The sequence below is a fragment of the Sturnus vulgaris genome, chromosome 27 (assembly GCF_052056855.1).
Source record: "Sturnus vulgaris isolate bStuVul1 chromosome 27, bStuVul1.hap1, whole genome shotgun sequence".
In the NCBI taxonomy this organism is placed as follows: domain Eukaryota; kingdom Metazoa; phylum Chordata; class Aves; order Passeriformes; family Sturnidae; genus Sturnus; species Sturnus vulgaris.
The window spans coordinates 4739386-4759041 of NC_142269.1; the positions used below are offsets into that span (position 1 = coordinate 4739386).

General features: G+C 50.6%; 3 protein-coding genes across 3 annotated transcripts; all 3 read left to right on the forward strand.

Annotated features, from left to right (window-relative positions):
* The first annotated feature begins 317 nt into the window (after nt 1-317).
* Nucleotides 318-6989, forward strand: LOC106858605 (gasdermin-A3-like). Its single transcript, XM_088179761.1, has 10 exons — nt 318-410; nt 2802-3066; nt 3223-3418; nt 3675-3840; nt 3914-4007; nt 4399-4542; nt 4731-4885; nt 5075-5234; nt 5936-6009; nt 6144-6989. The coding sequence occupies exons 2-10, from the start codon at nt 2847-2849 to the stop codon at nt 6426-6428; spliced, it is 1494 nt and encodes a 497-aa protein (XP_088035887.1). The 5' UTR covers nt 318-410; nt 2802-2846; the 3' UTR covers nt 6429-6989.
* A 1931-nt stretch (nt 6990-8920) lies between these two features.
* Nucleotides 8921-12832, forward strand: LOC148221079 (gasdermin-A3-like). Its single transcript, XM_088179763.1, has 9 exons — nt 8921-9258; nt 9415-9610; nt 9861-10026; nt 10100-10193; nt 10588-10641; nt 10877-11031; nt 11226-11376; nt 12083-12156; nt 12285-12832. The coding sequence occupies exons 1-9, from the start codon at nt 9039-9041 to the stop codon at nt 12516-12518; spliced, it is 1344 nt and encodes a 447-aa protein (XP_088035889.1). The 5' UTR covers nt 8921-9038; the 3' UTR covers nt 12519-12832.
* Nucleotides 12833-13766: 934 nt separating this feature from the next.
* PSMD3 (proteasome 26S subunit, non-ATPase 3) lies at nt 13767-19120 on the forward strand. The gene is made up of 12 exons (XM_014885511.2): nt 13767-14010; nt 14907-15097; nt 15831-15968; nt 16150-16286; nt 16367-16557; nt 16737-16840; nt 17457-17571; nt 17788-17907; nt 17983-18086; nt 18270-18425; nt 18522-18572; nt 18668-19120. Exons 1-12 carry the CDS (start codon nt 13839-13841, stop codon nt 18743-18745), a joined length of 1557 nt encoding a protein of 518 aa, XP_014740997.1. The 5' UTR covers nt 13767-13838; the 3' UTR covers nt 18746-19120.
* The last annotated feature ends 536 nt before the right edge of the window (nt 19121-19656 follow it).

Sequence of the window (19656 nt, forward strand, 5' to 3'; positions counted from 1 at the left end):
AATAAACTCTGCTCAAGGAAGAATTATGCATACAAGGGCCATTTGGAGGAAACTAAACACTGGGGAGGAGGATGGTAAATAAAAAAAGTTGGGAATAACTCTGGGCAATAATAAAAGTGGTGTGAACAGCCAGGGATCTTCTAGAAAGGATCAGGTCTAACACTGCCCCTGCCCAGGTGTTGCTTTGGGGAGCCTACTGTCAGCAAGGTAAGAGAAATCAATTTACTCTTTTCCCTGGGTTTGTGGATGTGCCAGCTTCCTGTCAAACTCGCCACTCCCATACTTAGCAAAGACTGCCACCCCTTTGGCAGAGAGCCAGAGAACTTCTCCCAGTTTCTGCTGCTCTCTAGAGCCCACATCACCTCAGCAGCTCCGTGGTCTGCTCTGCACACCCACTGCCCCACAAACAGGCGAGTGCATTATCCCAGAGCCTTGGGCATGGGAGAGGGTTGGTGGGAGCTCTCTTGTTAAATGCTCTTGTTTAGTTTTCCTCTCTTCTTGGAGACTTCCAAGGGAAGGAATCAGGAAGTGCTACTGTGCTGGTTTTACCTGGGGAGGACAGACCCAGAGAAAGGTTTTTTCTATGAGAACTTCTTTTGTGAGTTGATGGGACTAATTGAAGGCTGGTTTGGTTATTGACAGCCTGAGGAACTAATTGGAGAAAGTTAGTTCGCTCCATGAACACACATTTTGAAGGAGGTAACCCGGAAAAGAGCTTCCTTTCTTTTCTGGCAGCAGTGCAGGTCACAGGGCCCAGCCTGGCTGCACTGCAGGCCTGGCAGAGGGGCAGGGCCCGGCCCCTGTCTGGGGAACTGGCATGGCCCGGCAGGGAGGAGGGGTGGCCATGGCAGTGACTGCTCCTGCTGAGCCAAGGGAGGCTGGTTGAGATTTTAGCCGCTCCCCTTCTTTCTCATTTCTAGCGCGGCCTGAGGTTTTCGAGATCCTGGCACAGCTCCAGCACTACAGCCTTGCTTTTTCCATGTAAAATTTTAACTCTTTTAATGCTCAGATAAGATTTGTATAATTTTCAATCTTTTCCGGAGTGAGAAGGAAAAAATAAAAGCTAAGTTTCCTTAGATGGAAGTAGAATGAGGAGATGCTGTGAAGATGGCTGAAAATTCTTTTGTAAGATTGTAAAGTAAACTGATATTACACTGAATATTTCTATAAACCATAGAAAAAGACATGAGGGATTGGAGATATTTCATTTGATAGATCGTTAATTAAAAGCATCTGTGTTAAGAATCTTTCACCCCGAGGAGAAAAGGGGATCTCTATTTCCGGAGATGAATCATAAACAGAGAGAAAGAAAGAAAAAGAGAATTTTTGGTTTGGAACAGTTCATTCTTAAAAGTAAATACTTCATGAGTTTAACATGGCCTATAAGCACAGCTTTGGGAAAGCTGTGAAAATAGAAGGAGTTTCACAATTTATAAGTTCTTTTTCCGGGCGGATGCAAATCTTGAAAAGTGAAGCCATGAGAGAACTGGTTTTACTTCCTTCCTTGTGGAGAAATCCCTATGGCCTGACAAGAGAAAACTTCTCTCTCTGAAGTGAACTGAAAAAGGACTAGTAGTTTTTTGTATTTTTCTTGTTGTTACGAAATTTGGGAAAAAAGTGGTCTAAAAATTTTATTCTGAATTTGCTTTTCTTTCTCTTTCTTTGTGTAGTTAATAAACTTTTTCATACCCTTTTAACTTTTAAGCCTGCCTTGATCTTTTACTTCTGGTTCTGTCTCACAACAAAAAAATAAGTGTATTTAAATTGGGAAATCAAAACCAAGACATTATTTAGTGCATTGACCAGGAAATTCAAATTAAACCAAGACAGCTACTAGTTGAGCACACAAAGTATTTGTCTTTGGAATTATTCGAATGGAAAGAAAGTAGGGTTAGATGGGATACTGGGAAGAAATTCCTCTGTGTGAGAGTGCTCAGGCATTGGCACTGGATGGCCCATATCCCTGGCAGTGTCCAAGACCAGGATGGACAGGGTTTGGAGCAACATAGGACAGTGGAAGGTGTCCCTCACCATGTTAGGGAGAGGAATGGGACGAGCCTTATGGACCCTTCCCACCCAAACCATTCTGGATTGCTCAGTTTACCCTCCCCAGCTCTATCCTGTAAAACCCCAGAAAAATTAAACTGAAACTTTTTGATAAAAACAAGCTGCGTCAGAAAAGAAACAGATTTCTTTCTGACCCTCAAACACCAGCTCTCCCCTTCAGACAAACAGGGTCTGTCCAAGGAGCTGGACTGGGCTGATTTCTCCATATTCTGCTGGACATTTGACCCTAACATTTCCATCCTCAGAGTGTGCTAGCTGTGTTCTCTCTGCACCATAACTGGAGCTCCCCAGCAAAGGAGGACGAGGCCAAACAAACCACAGCCCCTGCTGTTTCCTCTCCAAACAATCCCTGTAACAACCCTGTGAAACTTGTGTCCCTGGGTAATATTATTTTGAAAACTTCTTAATAATTAAATTAAGACTTTGTTACAACGTCCTGCTTAAGCTGTGCAAGGGGAAGTTTCACATAGGCATCAGGAGAAAATTCTTCACTGAAAGAGTAATTGGTCACTGGAATTGTCTCCACCACCAGAGACGTGGTGGAGGAATCATCTCTGGATGTTTTTTAAAAAAGACAGCACATGGCACTCAGCACCATGATTTAGTTGATGAGGAATGTTAGGTCACAGGTTGGAGTAGATGATCTCAAAGGCCTTTTCCAACCTACTTCATTCTGTGATTCTGTGCTATTATTTCAAGCAATTTGGCTTAATTTGTGCTGCATCTTTCCCAAGGCACAAATCCACTTGGCTTTGCTTCAAAACCTCAGCCACTGCAGAATGTTTAAAAAACTCACCAAATTCATCGCAAAGGAAATGGATCCATACAAAGAATTGGTCCCTGTCGAGAGCATTGCATACAATGAGCACTTCAGGCCTCTCTGTCTACTGAAAAAAAAGAGAAAATCAAAAACCATATTCCACCCAGCTCCCTACTACCAGCAGACAGGGTTCACACTGCATGATGTGCTGCTGCCTGGAGAAGATGGTAAAAGCACAGGTAAAGCCCAAATTTATCAATCTGAATTTATGAAATGCCATAGATAATGTTTTTGAACCCTTTGTTTCTAAACAGTATCAGCTTCCCTATGTGTGATATACTTCCAGTGCTGAGTCTGTGTAATCCTGCTTAAGATAACAAATGAAATTATTTCAGAGTCCCTCCTTCAAGATTCCAACCATATTACTCTCACAAAAACCAGCGCTGACCAAGCTGATGGAGGTCTCAGCATTTCATTTGACCCTGCAAGTGTAGATCTGCAAGGAGGTGCCTCCTTGGCCAAGGCAATTGCTATCAAGCCACAGAAGAAGAGTGTATCACTGGAATCTCTGGAGGCACTGAGAAGAGAAAGGTAAGGAATGACCAAGGGAGCACACCTGCTTCAGTCATCCCCCTCTAGCTCATGCCAGGTTAACAATGGGTTTTCAACAGCCAAAAATCAAGATTAGATAGACCTTAGGGCATGAATTTCCCCTAACTAGACCAGGTTAGATAGGGAATGGAGTAACATTATCCCTCCTGAGCCTCCTCTTCTACATGCTTATCCCCCACAGCTGCCTCAGCTGCTCCTTGTGATCCAGAACCTTCCTAAACTTTTCCTCTTTTAGACAAATCAACATGGATCATTCCTTCATCCAACAAGTACAGGAAAGAGCCATCGATCTATACGTGGTGACTGAAATCCTCGAAGCCTCAGAGGAGACTGTGTACAGGCAATCCACAAAGGCAGATGGGGTCATTAATGTCATGTGTCACATTACAGTCGGTGCCAAGGTTTGTCTTCTCTCTCCTTCCTTCCCCAAACAACTCCACCCACGTGTTCTAACTGCTTGTTTTCTTTATCCAGAGCACCAGGGAGGACAAACAAACCATAGTCATTCCCAAGGGCTGCACCCTGGCCTTCAGGACCATGCTGCTACGCATTAGAAATGGAGCATGGTGTAAGTAACTTCCAGAAATTCTTTCATTCCAGAAAAGTTGCACAAGAGAAATAACATTTCGGGAAGTATCACTGCACCTCAGGTTGTCTGAAACAAGGTGGAGGCAGTGTGAGGGATAGAAATCACCTTGGAAAGGTCAGATAACCCATGCAAGGCCAAAGATACTATTTCGGTGTGGGGAGGTTCAGTAAAGAAAGAAAAGAAGGATGTCTCAGATCTACATTTCAGGAGCTGCAGAGCTCCTGTTGATAAATGGCACACACAAAAGAGTTTTGGTGTTTCTTTTCCTTTCCTACTCAGAAGAGAAGAGCCAGGGAGAAAACAGGGTGGGTGACCACAACTGGGAAAGCTGGAATAGAGAATCATAACTGTCCTTTCTATCCTTCTGCAGATCTCGATTACTTCCCAATAAAATCACAAGGTTCATTAAATGTGCGATATCAAGGTCCTGTACCTGTGAGAAGTCAAGGCTATGTAGCTGATGGGACGTATTGCATTTTAGAGCATCAAATTGCACAACTTTCACCTGCTTTAGGTAAGATGGACTCTTACAGTGTAAGACAAATCATCTGGAGTGATTTGCCACTTCTCTGATATAACATAACCACCCAAATTCCATATAGCTTCAAAAACACTAATACAGGTGATTCAAACTCAGGGTTTAGACCTGCTAATGAACTCCTAGAACTCAAGTGACAGATTAGGACACCTTTTGATTTACAGGTTCCTCACAAGGAAAATTAGGAGTAGTGGTGAGTGAAGTCAAATACTCCTGCAGAATTTTGCCCAAATTGTCTCCTGACCTGCTGCTCATTGTCTTCAACACCATCAAAGCTGTGATGACAGACAAGAACCTCTTTCAAATGCTCAGACAGAAAGTAAGTGAAGCTTTTTGTACTACCACGATTTATAAATACAGACACAATCAGGATCACACTTCTTGCCCCACTACTCACCTGTGCCACAACTGCCCATCCAAAATTCCCTCACTCACCACATCTCTCTGTACTGGACAAGCAGCAGCCTCAGCCCTCAGATCCTGACATTTCTTTCCCTTGTTCCCACAGATGGAAGAAATTCTTGAGCAAAATTACGGTTATGAGCTGAAAACTGAGAGCCCAGACTTAAAAGACCTGTTCAGTGTTTTACATCAAATTTCAAGAGATTCAAGAGATTGGTTCCTTCAACTGGCAGAAGGAATCACCTACGTCCTTGATGCTTTGCATGGTGAGGCTTTGAGACTTCAGGAGGGAAATCAAGGCAGGGATGACTGTCCTGCCATTCTCTCCCGCCTTCCTCTCTGTCTCACTCCTCCTCCTCCTCAAGTGGAATCAACATCCAAGTCCCGTGGAGGGGAGAGAAATCCCCTCCACACCCACCCAGGGCTCCCTGCTCCCTCAAAGTGCAGTCACAGCTTCTGCCCAAGGGCCACCTCCAATCTCTGCTCTGGTGACCATGGACAGGACACAAGCAAATGGCTGGAGCTGTGTCTGGGAGGGTCAGGTTGGATATCAGGGAAAGGTTCTTATCCCAGAGGGTGCTCAGGCACTGAACAGACTCCCAGGAAATGGTCACAGCCCCAAGGCTGACAGAGCTCCAGGAGTGTTTGGACAACTGTCTCAGGCACACAGTGGGATTGTTGGGGTTGTCCTGTGTAGGGACAGGAGCTGGACTTCAATTATCCTTGTAGGTCCCTTCCAAATCCATATTCGATGATTCTGTGAGTTACAGCCAGATCACTCTCACAGTGAGGCTGCACAAACCAGTTCCATTAAAACATCCAAAGAACCTTTGACCAAACAAGCATTTCCTACACGAAATGATCACCCTTCCCATCCTCTTTACTCTCTCCCATCCTGCTCACCAGTCCCATCCCACCACCAACATTGGCAGGAAGTTTTGCATCCAAACCCTGTTTATTTCTGCAGAGTTAATGGACGATCAGCTGCTGCTGTTGCTGGAATCCTTGGAAAGGAAGATTCTGTACCAACAGCTGAACCTGGTGAGAACACACATCACACTTGGCTACTTTCAAGGGGGCACAGACTATTTTAATTCTAGCAGCATCACCATAGTGATGTCACAACTTGACAACTCATTGGCATCCTGATTTTGCTTTTTTATTGTTGTTCAAAGGTTGCAGAGCTACTGAAACATGACCTGGAGGATAAGATGTGTAATTTCCATGTGGATGCCAGGCTGCTCTCCTTCCCACACAAGGAGGAACAGATGTTAACCATGGATCTGGTGGAGCTGAGTGGAGTGCAGCTCCAGGAAGATGGATCAGCTGTCCCTAGGGATCAACCCTTCGAGGCCGTGGCAGCCCTGTTTGTGGCCCTGTACTTCCTGAATGTCTTGAATATGATGTACCTCGCCCTGTCCAGGGAAAGGCTGGATAAAGCAGCAGGAAATCTCTGCTGACCAACCAGGTTTCTCTCCCAGTATTATCCTTGTTCATGCTCAAGGCTGCTTTGGCTGGGCAAAGCAAATTTAAGGCTGAAAAATTAATTAGTGATGCTATGATAGGCTGGATATCAAAGTGGGTTTGTCTGTCAGTCTCCCCAAGAATACTGAGCTGCAACAGGAAAATCCACAAGCTCACAGAATCCCAGGCCTGCCACTGGTGCCTCATGCAATCCTGCTTCCCTCAAAATGCTGCTACTGCTTCTGCAATCAATAAATGGGAAAGGGAAGGGTAAAGGGGTATGCAAAGGTAGGGGAATGCAAAGGAAAGGGGGAAATGAAAAAGAAACGAAAGCCAAAGGAAAACATGAGCAGTGATTCACTTACCCTGCTTCCTCTTGGCTTCAGTGGGGATTCCATGAACTGCTAGTCCCAGGAAGGTGGGGAAATCCCAGAGGTTTCACTGACACCTCCTGGTCCCACCTCCCTGAGTTGCTTGAGGGTCATGGGCTGCACTTCAGAGCAACACTACAAATACTCTCATGATCACTTTATAAATAAAGAGCAGCTTCTTGCTAAGCAGTTGGGTGCTTTCAAAGGCAATTTCTTATTTTCGTGTTTTTGGTCCCATGGCACAACTGACAAAATCAGGATTGAAGCTGTACCAGAAATAAGAGCCCTTGATGTGGACACAGCAGTCTCATGTAGAGAACTTTCTAAATTAAAGTGTGAATATTTTTATTACTCCTTTGTACAATATTCTAAGAGAGATAATGAAAGTGAAGTATTCAGGTAAAAAGTTGCACTTGAGTCCTGGAATCTTCACATGGATGGCTTCTGATGTCATACAAGCAAAGCAATGTATCCAGGAAACATGGAGTGGCTCGGGTTGGAACCTTAAGGCTCATCCACTTCCAGCCCCTGCCATGGGCAGGGACACCTTCCTCTGTCCCAGGTTGCTCCAAGCCCCATGCAACCTGCCCTTGGACACTCCCAGGACAGCCACAGCTTCTCTGTGTAACCAGTGCCAGTGCCCAACCAGCCTCACTGAGAGGAATTTCCATGCAATATCCCCCCCGAGTCCATTTCTCCAAATGTCAAAAAAGAGCAGAATTACCAGGCTCTATAAAGTTGGAACATGCAATGATGAATGGTTTGGGTTGAAGAAACATCAAGCCCTTCCACTCCCACCTGCTGCCATGGGCAGAGACACCTTCCTGTCCTGTCTGGCCTGGGAGACTTCCAGCAATGGACTTACAGCTCCTACATCTGTAGAAGTCACAGTTATCCACAGCCCCTGTAACAGACTCTGCACAATGACTAAAAAGGAAGTGTTACACAAGCAACAGCAAATTTGTGGGAACAGAAGACTGGTAATGAGGATGTAAATAGGCTGAAGTGATGTCACAGCTGAGAACAACTCCTGATAAGCTGCTTGCAACAGCCAGACATCTTCTAGCAAGGAGCAGGTCTAACACTGCCCCTGCCCAGGAGTTGCTTTGGGGACCCTACTGTCAGCAAGGTAAGAGAAATCAATTTACTCTTTGCTCTGGGTTTCTTGTGGTACAAGCTTCCTGTGCAGCCGAGGAAGCTCCTGTATTTCATAAACACTTCCACACCTCTGAGCAGAAGGGAAGCCAGAGAACTTCTCACCAGTCCTGCTGCTCTCTAGAGCCCACATCACCTCAGCAGCCCCGTGGTCTTCTCTGCACACCCACCGCCCCACAAACAGGCAAGTACATTATCCCAGAGCTTTGGGTACAGGGCAGGGGTGGTGGGAGCTCTCTGTTAAGTGCTCTTGTTTGGTTTTTCTTCTCCTCCTGGAGAAGGGCTACTAACCATGAACCTATTTGTTTTTGGAATAGTTTAAAGTCAAAGAGGGCAGGGTTAGATGTGATTTGGGGAAGAAATCCTCCCTCTGGGGGTGCTGAGGCCCCAGAACTGCTTGTCCAGACAAGCTGTGGCTGCCCCATCTGTGAAAGTGTCAGGTTGTACAGGGCTTGGAGCAGACTGGGAGACTGGAAGCTGCACCTGACCAGAGCAGAGAGAGAAATGGGATGAGCCTTAAGGTCCATTGCCACCAGGGAAACCAGTTTTCCAAAACCAGCCAGGATTGTCCAATTTCTCTCCCCAGCTCTATCTCATAAAACACCACAAAAGTGAAACTGAAATATTTGATAAAAACAAGGTGTGTCAGAAAACAAACAGCAATTTCTTTCTGACCCTCAAACACTAGCTCTCACCTGAAGACAAAAAGGGCCTGCCAAAATAAATGGGCCTGGGCTGATTTCTCTCTATACTGGGGCACATTTGCCCCTAAAATCAGCATCCTCAGATTGTGCCAGCTGTGTTCTCTCTGCACCATAACTGGGGTTCTCCAGGAAAGGAGGACAAGGCAAAACAACCCACAGCCCCTGCTGCTTCCTCTCCAAACATTCCCTGTAACAACCCTGTGAAACCTATGTCCTTTGACAGTGAGGGCAATTTCGAGGCATTATTTCAAATTTTAAAGTCACTCCTTGTTACAATGTCCTCCTATTATGTCAAGTAATTTGCCTTAGCTTGTGTTTCCTCTTTCCCAAGGCATAAATCCACTTGGCTTTGCTTCAAAACCTCAGCCACTGCAGAATGTTCAAAAAACTCACCAAATTCATCGTAAATCAAATGGATCCACGCAAAGAATTGGTCCCTGTCGAGAGCATTGCATACAATGAGCACTTCAGGCCTCTCTATCTACTGAAAAAAAAGAGAAAATCAAAATCCATGTTCCATCCAGCTCCCTACTACCAGCAGACAGGGTTCACACTGCATGATGTGCTGCTGCCTGGAGAAGATGGTGAAAGCACAGGTAAAGCCCAGATTTATCAATCTGAATTTAAGAAATGCCACAGAAAATATTTTTGAACCATTTGTTTCTAAACAGTATCAGCTTTCCTATGTGTGATATACTTCCCGTGCTGAGTCTGTGTAATCCTGCTTAAGATAACAAATGAAATTATTTCAGAGTCCCTCCTTCAAGATTCCAACCATATTACTCTCACAAAAACTAGTGCTGACCGAACTGATGGAGGTCTCAGCATTTCATTTGACCCTGCAAGTGTAGATCTGCAAGGAGGTGCCTCCTTGGCCAAAGAGTTTTCCATTGCACCACAGAAGAAGAGCATATCACCGCAATCACTGGAAGCACTGAAAAAAGAAAGGTAAGGAATGATAAAGGGAGCACACACACTCCAGTCAGCCTCCTCCAGCCTCCAGCACCAGGTTAACAATGGGTTTTCAAAAGCCTAAAACCAAGATTAAGACCTTAGGGCATGAATTTCCCCTAACTAGGTTAGATAGGGAATGGAGTGACAAGACCCCCCCGAGCCTCCTCTTCTACATGCTTATCTCCCACAGCTGCCTCAGCTGCTCCTTGTGATCCAGAACCTTCCTAAACTTTTCCTCTTTTAGACAAATCAACATGGATCATTCCTTCATCCAGCAAGTACAGAAAAGAGCCATCGATCTATACGTGGTGACTGAAATCCTCGAAGCCTCAGAGGAGACTGTCTACAAGGAATCCACCAAGACAAATGGGGGCTTCAAGGCCAAATTTCATGCCACACTCTGTGCAAAGGTTTGTCTTCTCTCTCCTTCCTTCCCCAAACAACTCCACCCACGTGTTCTAACTGCTTGTTTTCTTTATCCAGAGCACCAGGGAGGACAAACAAACCATAGTCATTCCCAAGGGCTGCACCCTGGCCTTCAAGACTATGCTGCTACGCATTAGAAATGGAGCATGGGGTAAGTAACTTCCAGAAATGTCCAATCCCTCCATTCCAGAAACAGTGCAGAAGAAGAAGAACATTTTAGGAAGTATCACTTGGCCGCTGAGCTACCCTCAGCTTGTCTGCAAAGAGGTGGAGGCAATGTGAGGAACAGAAATCATCTGGGAAAGGTCAGATAACTCATACGAGGTCAAAGATGCTCTTTGGTGGTGAGGGGATCAGTAAAGAAATGAAAGAAAGATGTCTCAGATCTACATTTCAGGAGCTGCAGAGCTCCTGTTGATAAATGGCAGAGCAGAGTATTGGTGTTTCTTTTCCTATCTTACACTGAAGACCCAGCAAGGAATCTGGGTGGGTGGTCACCATTGAGAAGACTGGTATAGAAAACTGTCCATTTTACCCTTTTTCAGATATCGATTATTTCCCAGTAGAAGTTTCGAGAAAAGCAGCATATACAGCTGATGGTAAGTAATGTATTTTACTGCTTCCACTTGCACAACTTTTAGCTACTTTAGGTATCTCCCAGTATGAAACAAATCACCTGGAGTGGTGCATTTGCCTCTTCCTTGAGACATCATCACTGCCCAAATTCTATATCACTTCAAAAACACTCATACAAGTGTTTCAATCTCTGGGTTTAGAGCTGCTAATGAACTCCTAGAACTCAAGTGACAGATTAGGACGCCTTTTGATTTACAGGTCCCTCAAAAGGAAAATTAAGAGTAGTGGTGAGTGAAGTCAAATACACCTGCAGAATTTTCCCTGAATTGTCTCCTGACCTGCTGCTCGTTGTCTTCAACACCATCAAAGCTGTGATGACAGACAAGAACCTCTTTCAAGAGCTCAGACAGAAAGTAAGTGAAGCTTTTCTTACTGCCACGATTTATAAATACAGACACAACCAGGACCACGCCTCTTGCCCCACGACTCACCTGTCCTGTGCCACAACTGCCCATCCAAAATTCCCTCACTCACCACATCTCTCTGTACTGGACAAGCAGCAGCCTCAGCCCTCAGATCCTGACATTTCTTTCCCTTGTTCCCACAGATGGAAGAAATTCTTGAGCAAAATGACGGTTATGAGCTGAAAACTGAGAGCCCAGACTTAAAAGACCTGTTCAGCAACTTACAGCATTGTCCAAGAGATTGTCTCCTTCCACTGGCAGAAGGAATCACCTACATCCTTGATGCTTTGCATGGTGAGGCTTTGAGACTTCAGGAGGGAAATCAAGGCAGGGATGACTCCCAGACCTGCCATTCTCTTCCACCTTCCACTCTCACTCCTTTTCCTCCTCAAGTGGAATCAACATCCAAGTCCCGTGGAGGGGAGAGGAGAGAAATCCCCTCCACACCCACCCAGGGCTCCCTGCTCCCTCAAAGTGCAGTCACAGCTTCTGCCCAAGGGCCACCTCCAATCTCTGCTCTGGTGACCATGGACAGGACACAAGCAAATGGCTGGAGCTGTGTCTGGGAGGGTCAGGTTGGATATCAGGGAAAGGTTCTTATCCCAGAGGGTGCTCAGGCACTGAACAGACTCCCAGGAAATGGTCACAGCCCCAAGGCTGACAGAGCTCCAGGAGTGTTTGGACAACTGTCTCAGGCACACAGTGGGATTGTTGGGGTTGTCCTGTGTAGGGACAGGAGCTGGACTTCAATTATCCTTGTAGGTCCCTTCCAAATCCATATTCGATGATTCTGTGAGTTACAGCCAGATCACTCTCACAGTGAGGCTGCACAAACCAGTTCCATTAAAACATCCAAAGAACCTTTGACCAAACAAGCATTTCCTACACGAAATGATCACCCTTCCCATCCTCTTTACTCCCTCCCATCCTGCTCACCAGTCCCATCCCACCACCAACATTGGCAGGAAGTTTTGCATCCAAACCCTGTTTATTTCTGCAGAGTTAATGGACGATCAGCTGCTGCTGTTGCTGGAATCCTTGGAAAGGAAGATTCTGTATCAACAGCTGAACTTGGTGAGAACACACATCACACTTGGCTACTTTCAAGGGGAGGCGGGCCTATGTAAATCAATATCTCCATAGTGATGTCACAACTTGACAACTGACTGACATCCTGATTTTTTTTTGTTGTTGCTGTGAAGGTTGAAAACCTCTTGGAACATGACATAGATAAGGGGAAGATTTTCCTTGTGGATGCCAGGCTGCTCTCCTTCCCACACAAGGAGGAACAGATGTTAACCATGGAACTGGTGGAGCTGAGTGGAGTGCAGCTCCAGGAAGATGGATCAGCTGTCCCTAGGGATCAACCCTTCGAGGCCGTGGCAGCCCTGTTTGTGGCCCTGTATGCTCTCAACTTCCTGAGTGGCTCGGAGTAGGACACACCAGGCCCTGCCCAGGGAACCTCTCTGCAAGGTCTTGGGAAATCTCTGCTGTCAAGACTGTTTTCTCTCCCAGTATCATCCTTGTTAATAAACAAGGCTGGCAAAGGCTGGCAAGAAGAAAATTTAAGGCAGGAAAACCCGTTATGTATATTAAAGGTTGGATATCAAAGTGGATTTTTTTCACTGACACCTCCCTCGTCCTAACACTGCCATCATTCCTGAGATGCTCGAGGAACACAGGCAGCATTTTAGAGCAACCATACTCTCATTATCACTTTATTTATAAAGAGAACCTTCTAGCTATGCAACTGGGTGTTCTCAAAGTCAATTTCTTAATTTTGTATGATTTTGGTCCCACAGCACATCTGACAAGCTCGGGATGCTGTACGAAAAACACAGGCACTTAGCCCTGGGGGAAGGGGGCGTCCCTCAGGCTTTGGGACCCTGGGAGGGTTCCTGGAGGTCAGGGATGCCTGCAGCAAGGGGCAGAACTGCTCACCTGTGTGGGCACTGACAGCTCTGGGAGGACCTCCAGCACCAGGGACCAGGCTCTGCCTTGCAAGACCTACAAGGGGAGCCCGATGCCAACCTGGAACTGTCATGGGACCCTTTGGCCCTAGTCCCAGACCAAACCCCTCATAAAACCCCTAGCTTCAACCTGGCCCCTCATGGGACTCCCACTCTCAGCCCCCAGCTCGCCTCCTCACGGGACCCCTCACAGAATCCCCGGTCCCAGAGCGGCCCCTCACGGGATCCCCTGTCACAGGCCAGCCCCTTATACGGGACCCTTCACGGGATCCCCGCTCTCAGCCAGCCCCTCACGGGACCCTTCACGGGATCCCCGATCTGGCCTCAGCACGGCCCCTCACGGGACCCTTCACGGGATCCCCCAGCACAGGCCAGCCCCTCACGGGACCTCGCGCTATGCCTCAGCGAATACTCCACCTCGCCGGCGCCCCCAAAAGGCGGGAACAGCTCAGCACCTGGCGGAAACGACCGAAATCTCTACGGAGATTCCCGAGGGAGTGAGGCGAAAGAAGCCGATCGATGCCGGAACCCTCCGAGAGGGCTCGGCCGCAACGCCCGAGAAGGAGGCGAAAATCTACGAGCGAAGACGGAAACATCCGAGAGGATCACGGAACTCCACGAGAGGGCACTACGGAACTCTCCGAGCGGTGCCTGAGATAGCCGAAAGCGCGGCGGAACAACCCGAGCGATGGCGGAAATGGCCGAGCGAAAGGCGGAAGGAGACGATCGTGTGTCGCTCGGCGCTCGGCTGGTCGCGCCTGGCGGCCCGTTGTGCAGTGTCACGCCATGAAGCAGGACGGCGCGTCCCGCCGCCGCGGCGACAAGGCCAAGGCACCCCCGGAGGGACCCCCGCCCGCCCCTCCCGATGTCGAGATGCACGAGGAGGCGGCGCCGGTGGCCCCCGAGGCGGCCGGAGAGCGGCAGCCGCAGCGGGAGCTGGACGCGATCACGCTGGAGGGTGAGGGGGGGGGGGGGGGCGGGTGTTGTTGTACTGGGGGTGTCTGTGAGGATGAGGAGGGAACTGGAGGGTCTTGGGGGTAGAAGGGACCTGGAACCGATCGGGGGAACCCCTGAGAGGGAGGGATGTTGGAGGAAAGGGTTTGGGGGGGAGGTATAGGAAGCCCTGAGGGGGTCAGGGTGGGAGTACCTGAGAGGGACTGGGAAAGGGGCTGGAAAGGTGTTGGAGGAGGGGAATGTCGGGATCAGTGAGGAGGGCAGTTGGAGGGGACATTGAGGGAAAGAGAAGTGAGAGGTGAGTTTAGGTTGGGGGGACACCTTGGGGAAGGGGAGTTGTGGGGGCACCATGTGGGAAAGGGAGAGGAGAGGTGTGTCTGGGGGGTGTCCCTATGGGGAAGGGATTTAGAGGGAAATAGAGACGGGAGGCGTGTTTTCTGTAGGGCAGACACTGTGGAGAAGGGTATTGGGGCAATGTGTGAGAGAAAGGAAGGAGGAGGTTGTTTTTGGGGGCAGTCACTGAAGTATGGGAGATGGAGCCGTGGTTTTGGGGGATCACTGTGGAGGGGAATTGGGGCAGCTCTGCGAAGATGAGGATGTGTTTTGGGGACAGACTGTGAGGGACAAGGGTGGCTGCAGACCTGCTGTGATGGGACCCCATGGAGGTGCAGAGGGATGCTGGAGCCCTTCAGGAGAAGGGAGAAGACTCTGCAAGGGCCTCACCAGCCCCCTGCTCCAAGCAGGGACCGCCCTGAGGGCAGGTCAGGTCACTGGGGTCACCAAGGCCACGGGCAGAGGGACATCAAAACACCAGGACAGGGTGAGGGGGCAGCCCTGGCTTTACTCCAGGGAGCTCCTGGCAGAGGATTTGGGGTGAGGGGTGTCCGTGTGCCCCTGCAGACATCAAGGAGCACGTGAAGCAGCTGGAGAAGGCGGTGTCAGGGAAGGAGCCGCGCTACGTCCTGCGGGCGCTGCGGGCTCTGCCCTCCACCTCCCGCCGCCTCAACCCCAACGTGCTGCACAAGGCCATCCACGGCTTCTTCACCTCCAACTGCACTGTCAGGGACTTCCTGCTCGGATTCCTGGAGGAGGTAGGGACAGGAGTGGGGAAGGGACACCTGCCCTCAACTCTGCCCTGCTCTGGTGACACCTCCCAACAGAGCTGCCCCAGTGCAGGGGTCCCAGCACAGGAAGGATGTGGAGCTGTAGGAGTGAATCCAGAGGACAATCAAAAGGATGGAGCAGCTCAGCTGTGAGGAAAGACAGGGAGAATTGGGATTGTTCAGCCTGAAGAAGAGGAGGTTTAAGGGTAACCTAATTGTGGCCTCCCAGTATCCAAAGAAACAACAGGAAAGATGGAGAGGGCTTGGAGCGACAGGACAAGAGGGAATGGCTTGCCACAGACAGAGGGTGGGATTAGATGGGATATTGGCCAGAAATTCTTTCCTGTGAGGGCAGTGAAGCACTGGAATGGATTTCCCAGGAAAGCTGTGGCTGCCCTATCCCTGGAAATGTTCATGGTTGGGTTGGATGGGGCTTGGAGCAACCTGGTTTAGTGGAATGTGTCCCTACCCATGGCAGGGAATGGGACTGGATCAACTTGAAGACCCCTCCAACCCAAAAAAGTCTGGGATTCCGTGATTCTTTCCCTCTCCAAGGACCCTCTAGAATAGGGCAGTGGGGTTTGGAGGTGAGCAGCCCCTCTGCTCAGACACACATGTGAGCAGGGACAGGCCCTTGCAGTCCTGGGCTGGCTCTTGTCACACTTGGAGCAGAGCTGTCTCCACATAGGGGCAGTGATCCAGAATTTCTGTCTCCCCTCAGTCCATGGACACAGAAGCTGAGCTGCAGTTCCGCCCACGGACAGGGAAAGCAGCCTCAGCCCCTCTCCTGCCAGAGGTGGAGGCCTACCTGCAGCTGCTGCTCGTTATCTACCTGATGAACAGCAAGAGGTACCCTGAGGTGAGACCCCTGAGCTGCCCCTGCTGTGCTCCTGCTCCCCAGGCATCCTCTGGCTCTGCCCTGTGCTGTCCCCTCATCCCAGCAGTGTTCAGTTCTCCCCCAGGCTCAGCCCCACGGCCAAGGTGGTCTCTGCCTCTCCTCGATCAGTCTCCCTGCCCTGACCTCCCTTCTCCTCCCACAGGCTCAGAAAGTGTCCGATGACCTGATGCAGAAGATCAGCTCCCAGAACCGCCGGGCCCTGGACCTGGTGGTGGCCAAGTGTTATTATTACCACTCCCGCATCTACGAATTCCTGAACAAACTCGATGTGGTCCGGAGGTGGGATGGGTCCTGTGGGGGAGCTGAACTTGATCCCCCGTTTTCCTCCCTCTTCCCTGACTCCCTGTCCCATCCCGCAGCTTCCTGCACGCCCGGCTGCGCACAGCCACGCTGCGCCACGACGCCGACGGCCAGGCCACACTTCTGAACCTGCTCCTGAGGAATTACCTCCACTACAACCTCTATGACCAGGCTGAAAAGCTCGTCTCCAAGTCTGTGTTCCCTGAGCAGGCCAACAACAACGAGTGGGCTCGGTACCTGTACTACACAGGTGAGCAGGGCTCGCTGCCTGCCCTGGCTCCTGGCATCCCACACTGAGGGCTCCAGTTCCTCAGAGAACCCCTTTGAGCAGCTGGAGATGGGGCTTCCAGGCAGGATGTGGAGCCCCATCCGTGTAGGTCGGGTTGGATTCACTGGGTGACTTTCCCCACCCGCCCCGTGTGGGCGCAGGGCGGATCAAGGCCATCCAGCTGGAATACTCGGAGGCGCGGCGGACCATGACCAACGCCCTGCGCAAGGCCCCGCAGCACACGGCTGTCGGCTTCAAGCAGACAGTGAGTGGGGAGAGGGCAGGACTCCCCCGGCTTGGGTCTGAGACCTCCTTGGGGTTGGGATCTCATAGGAGTTGGATGCAGAACTTTCTGGGATGTCAGACCTCATGGAATTTGGTTTGAGACCTCCCAGGTTTGGGAACTCCCAAGCTGGGGACCTTCTGGGATGCAGGCCCAATGGAGTTTGGTTTGGGACCTCCTTGGATGTTGGGCCCCACGGAGTCATGTCCCCTGGGATTTGAGACTTCTCAGGGTCAGATCTAGGACTCTCCAGGGTTGGGTTCCATGGGGATGGTTCTGGGACCTCCCAGGCTTGGCACCTTCCAGGATGAGATCTGGGACCCCCCAGGGTTGGGATCTGCAGGGACAGTTGTGGGATCACCCAGGGGGGACAGGTTTGGGACCTCCCAGGGTGTTGGGCCCTGTAGAGATAATAGGTGCAGGATCTCCTAGGTTTCTAACTTGCCAGGGACAAATCTCGGACCTTCCAGGCCCCACAGGGACAGGAACGGTTTTGGGATCTCCTGGGCCACATGGGGAGTCCGTGTCTTGGAATGCACAGGATCAGGGATGGTTTCAGGTTCCGTGGGGGCTCACTCAGGGTCTCACTCTACCCCAGGTGCACAAGCTGCTCATTGTGGTGGAGCTGCTCCTCGGGGAGATCCCAGACAGGCTCCAGTTCCGGCAGCCCTCGCTCAAGCGCTCACTCATGCCCTACTTCCTGCTGACCCAGGGTACGGCCACCCACCCCTGCCTGTCTCTGTCCTTCCTGCAATCTCAGAGAATCATGGAATATCCCGAGTGGGAAAAGACCCAGTGGAAATTCTCTCCCCTTGATGGGACTTGGATGCAGATGCCACTTGGGAAGGAGGAGAAGGAGGAAGTCAGCCAGCCCTGACTCGCTTTCCCCAGCCTTTCTTCTTTCTCCATTCCCACCTTCTTCCCTCCAGCCGTCAGGACGGGGAACCTGGCCAAGTTCAACCAAGTCCTTGACCAGTTTGGGGACAAGTTCCAAGCCGATGGCACCTACACTTTGATCATTCGGCTGAGGCACAACGTCATCAAGACAGGTAGGAGGGTGTTTGGGGACCCCCCCCCAGGCTGGGCAGGCCTGGAGGGCTGATCCCGTTCCCTTCTCCCTGCAGGTGTCCGCATGATCAGCCTCTCCTACTCCCGCATCTCCCTGGCCGACATTGCCCAGAAGCTGCAGCTGGACAGCCCCGAGGACGCCGAGTTCATTGTTGCCAAGGTACCAGCACAGGGAGTCCCATCCCTTTGGGGGTCCCGGAGTACCCACAGCTCCCCACCCTGCCCTGTTTCCCCGCACCCCCTCCCTGCAGCACTGCTGGGTTTGGGTTGAGGCTCATCCAGGGAAAACTGGGGACTGGGCTCTGTATGAGCCCTCTGGGACACCCCATGCCCGGGCTCACAGGCCATCCGGGACGGCGTGATTGAGGCCAGCATCAACCACGAGAAGGGCTACGTGCAGTCCAAGGAGATGATTGACATCTACTCCACACGGGAGCCCCAGCTGGCCTTCCACCAGCGCATCTCCTTCTGCCTCGACATCCACAACATGTCCGTGAAGGTGAGCACAGCATGTCCCCAGGTCCCTGACAGGGACAGCAGGACATGGCTCAGGACTGGCTCAGCTCAGAGCTCTTCTCCTCTTCTTTTTCTCCAGGCCATGAGGTTCCCACCAAAATCTTACAATAAGGACTTGGAATCTGCAGAGGTGAGATCTCACCAGGGTCGCTGCAGCCACCGTGGCCGCGGGAAGGATGTGGCGTCTGTCCCCACCTGCCACCAACCTTGGCCTTTGCTTTCCAGGAGCGCCGGGAGCGTGAGCAGCAGGACCTGGAGTTTGCCAAGGAGATGGCAGAGGATGATGACGATGGTTTTCCGTGATCCTGGGCCCTGGCTGTACTTTTTTACTTGTCCCTTGGACAGATGGTGGCTGAGCAGGGCCCTCCGTCCCCCCCAGACCCCCTTTTATAAATCCCTGCATGTCTGTACTGTGGGAGGGGATACGGGGGGGTTCCCTGGGCCCACACCCACTGACCACCTGCACTTGTGGTGGGACCCCCCTCCCCAATAAACATCCTTAAAAGGTGACATCCCTATGGTGACATCAGAGCCCGTGCTAGAGGGCTGTGAGGGGAGTGGGACTGGAGGGAGCAGGAGTGGGGTCTCTACTAGTGCCCTCCTAGCTCCCATGACAACGGGGTCAAACTTTGTTAAACTTCAATTATGACTTTTAAAATAAAAGATGGAAAAACACCAGCCTGAGTGGGCTCCTGCTGTGGGTTTGTTGGGAATGGGGAGAGGGCCTGGGGCTGGTTTGGGGGCTCTGCTCTCTCCTTGGGCCTAGGCACTAGAGATGGGTCTAGATCTGGTCAGGCCATCCTGGGGGAGTGGAGTTTTGTCTCAGTGGTGCTGGGAGTGGCCCCAGCAGCTCCAGGATGGTATCCCAGGAGGATTCCATTGAGAAAAGGCACATAGCCCCCCTTGTGCCCCACAACACCAACCCTGGGCATGATGGGGACAGGGGACATGCAGCTACTCCAGGTGGGTCCTATCAACATCTGGGATGAGTTGTCTGAGAAAATCTGGGAATCTCCGAGCCACGCCCATGCTGGGATGGCAGCCAGGGCTGCAGGTCAAGAGCCGGGGTGTCCCAGCCCATTCCCGCTCTAGGGGAGACCAAAGAAGGCAAGAGCACAGCCAGGGGGGCTGGGGCTGGCGCTGGGGGCATCCCAGGAGCACTGATGTGTTGGCAGACGTCAGGAAGGAGCTGGAAGAGGAACGGTGACCACGAG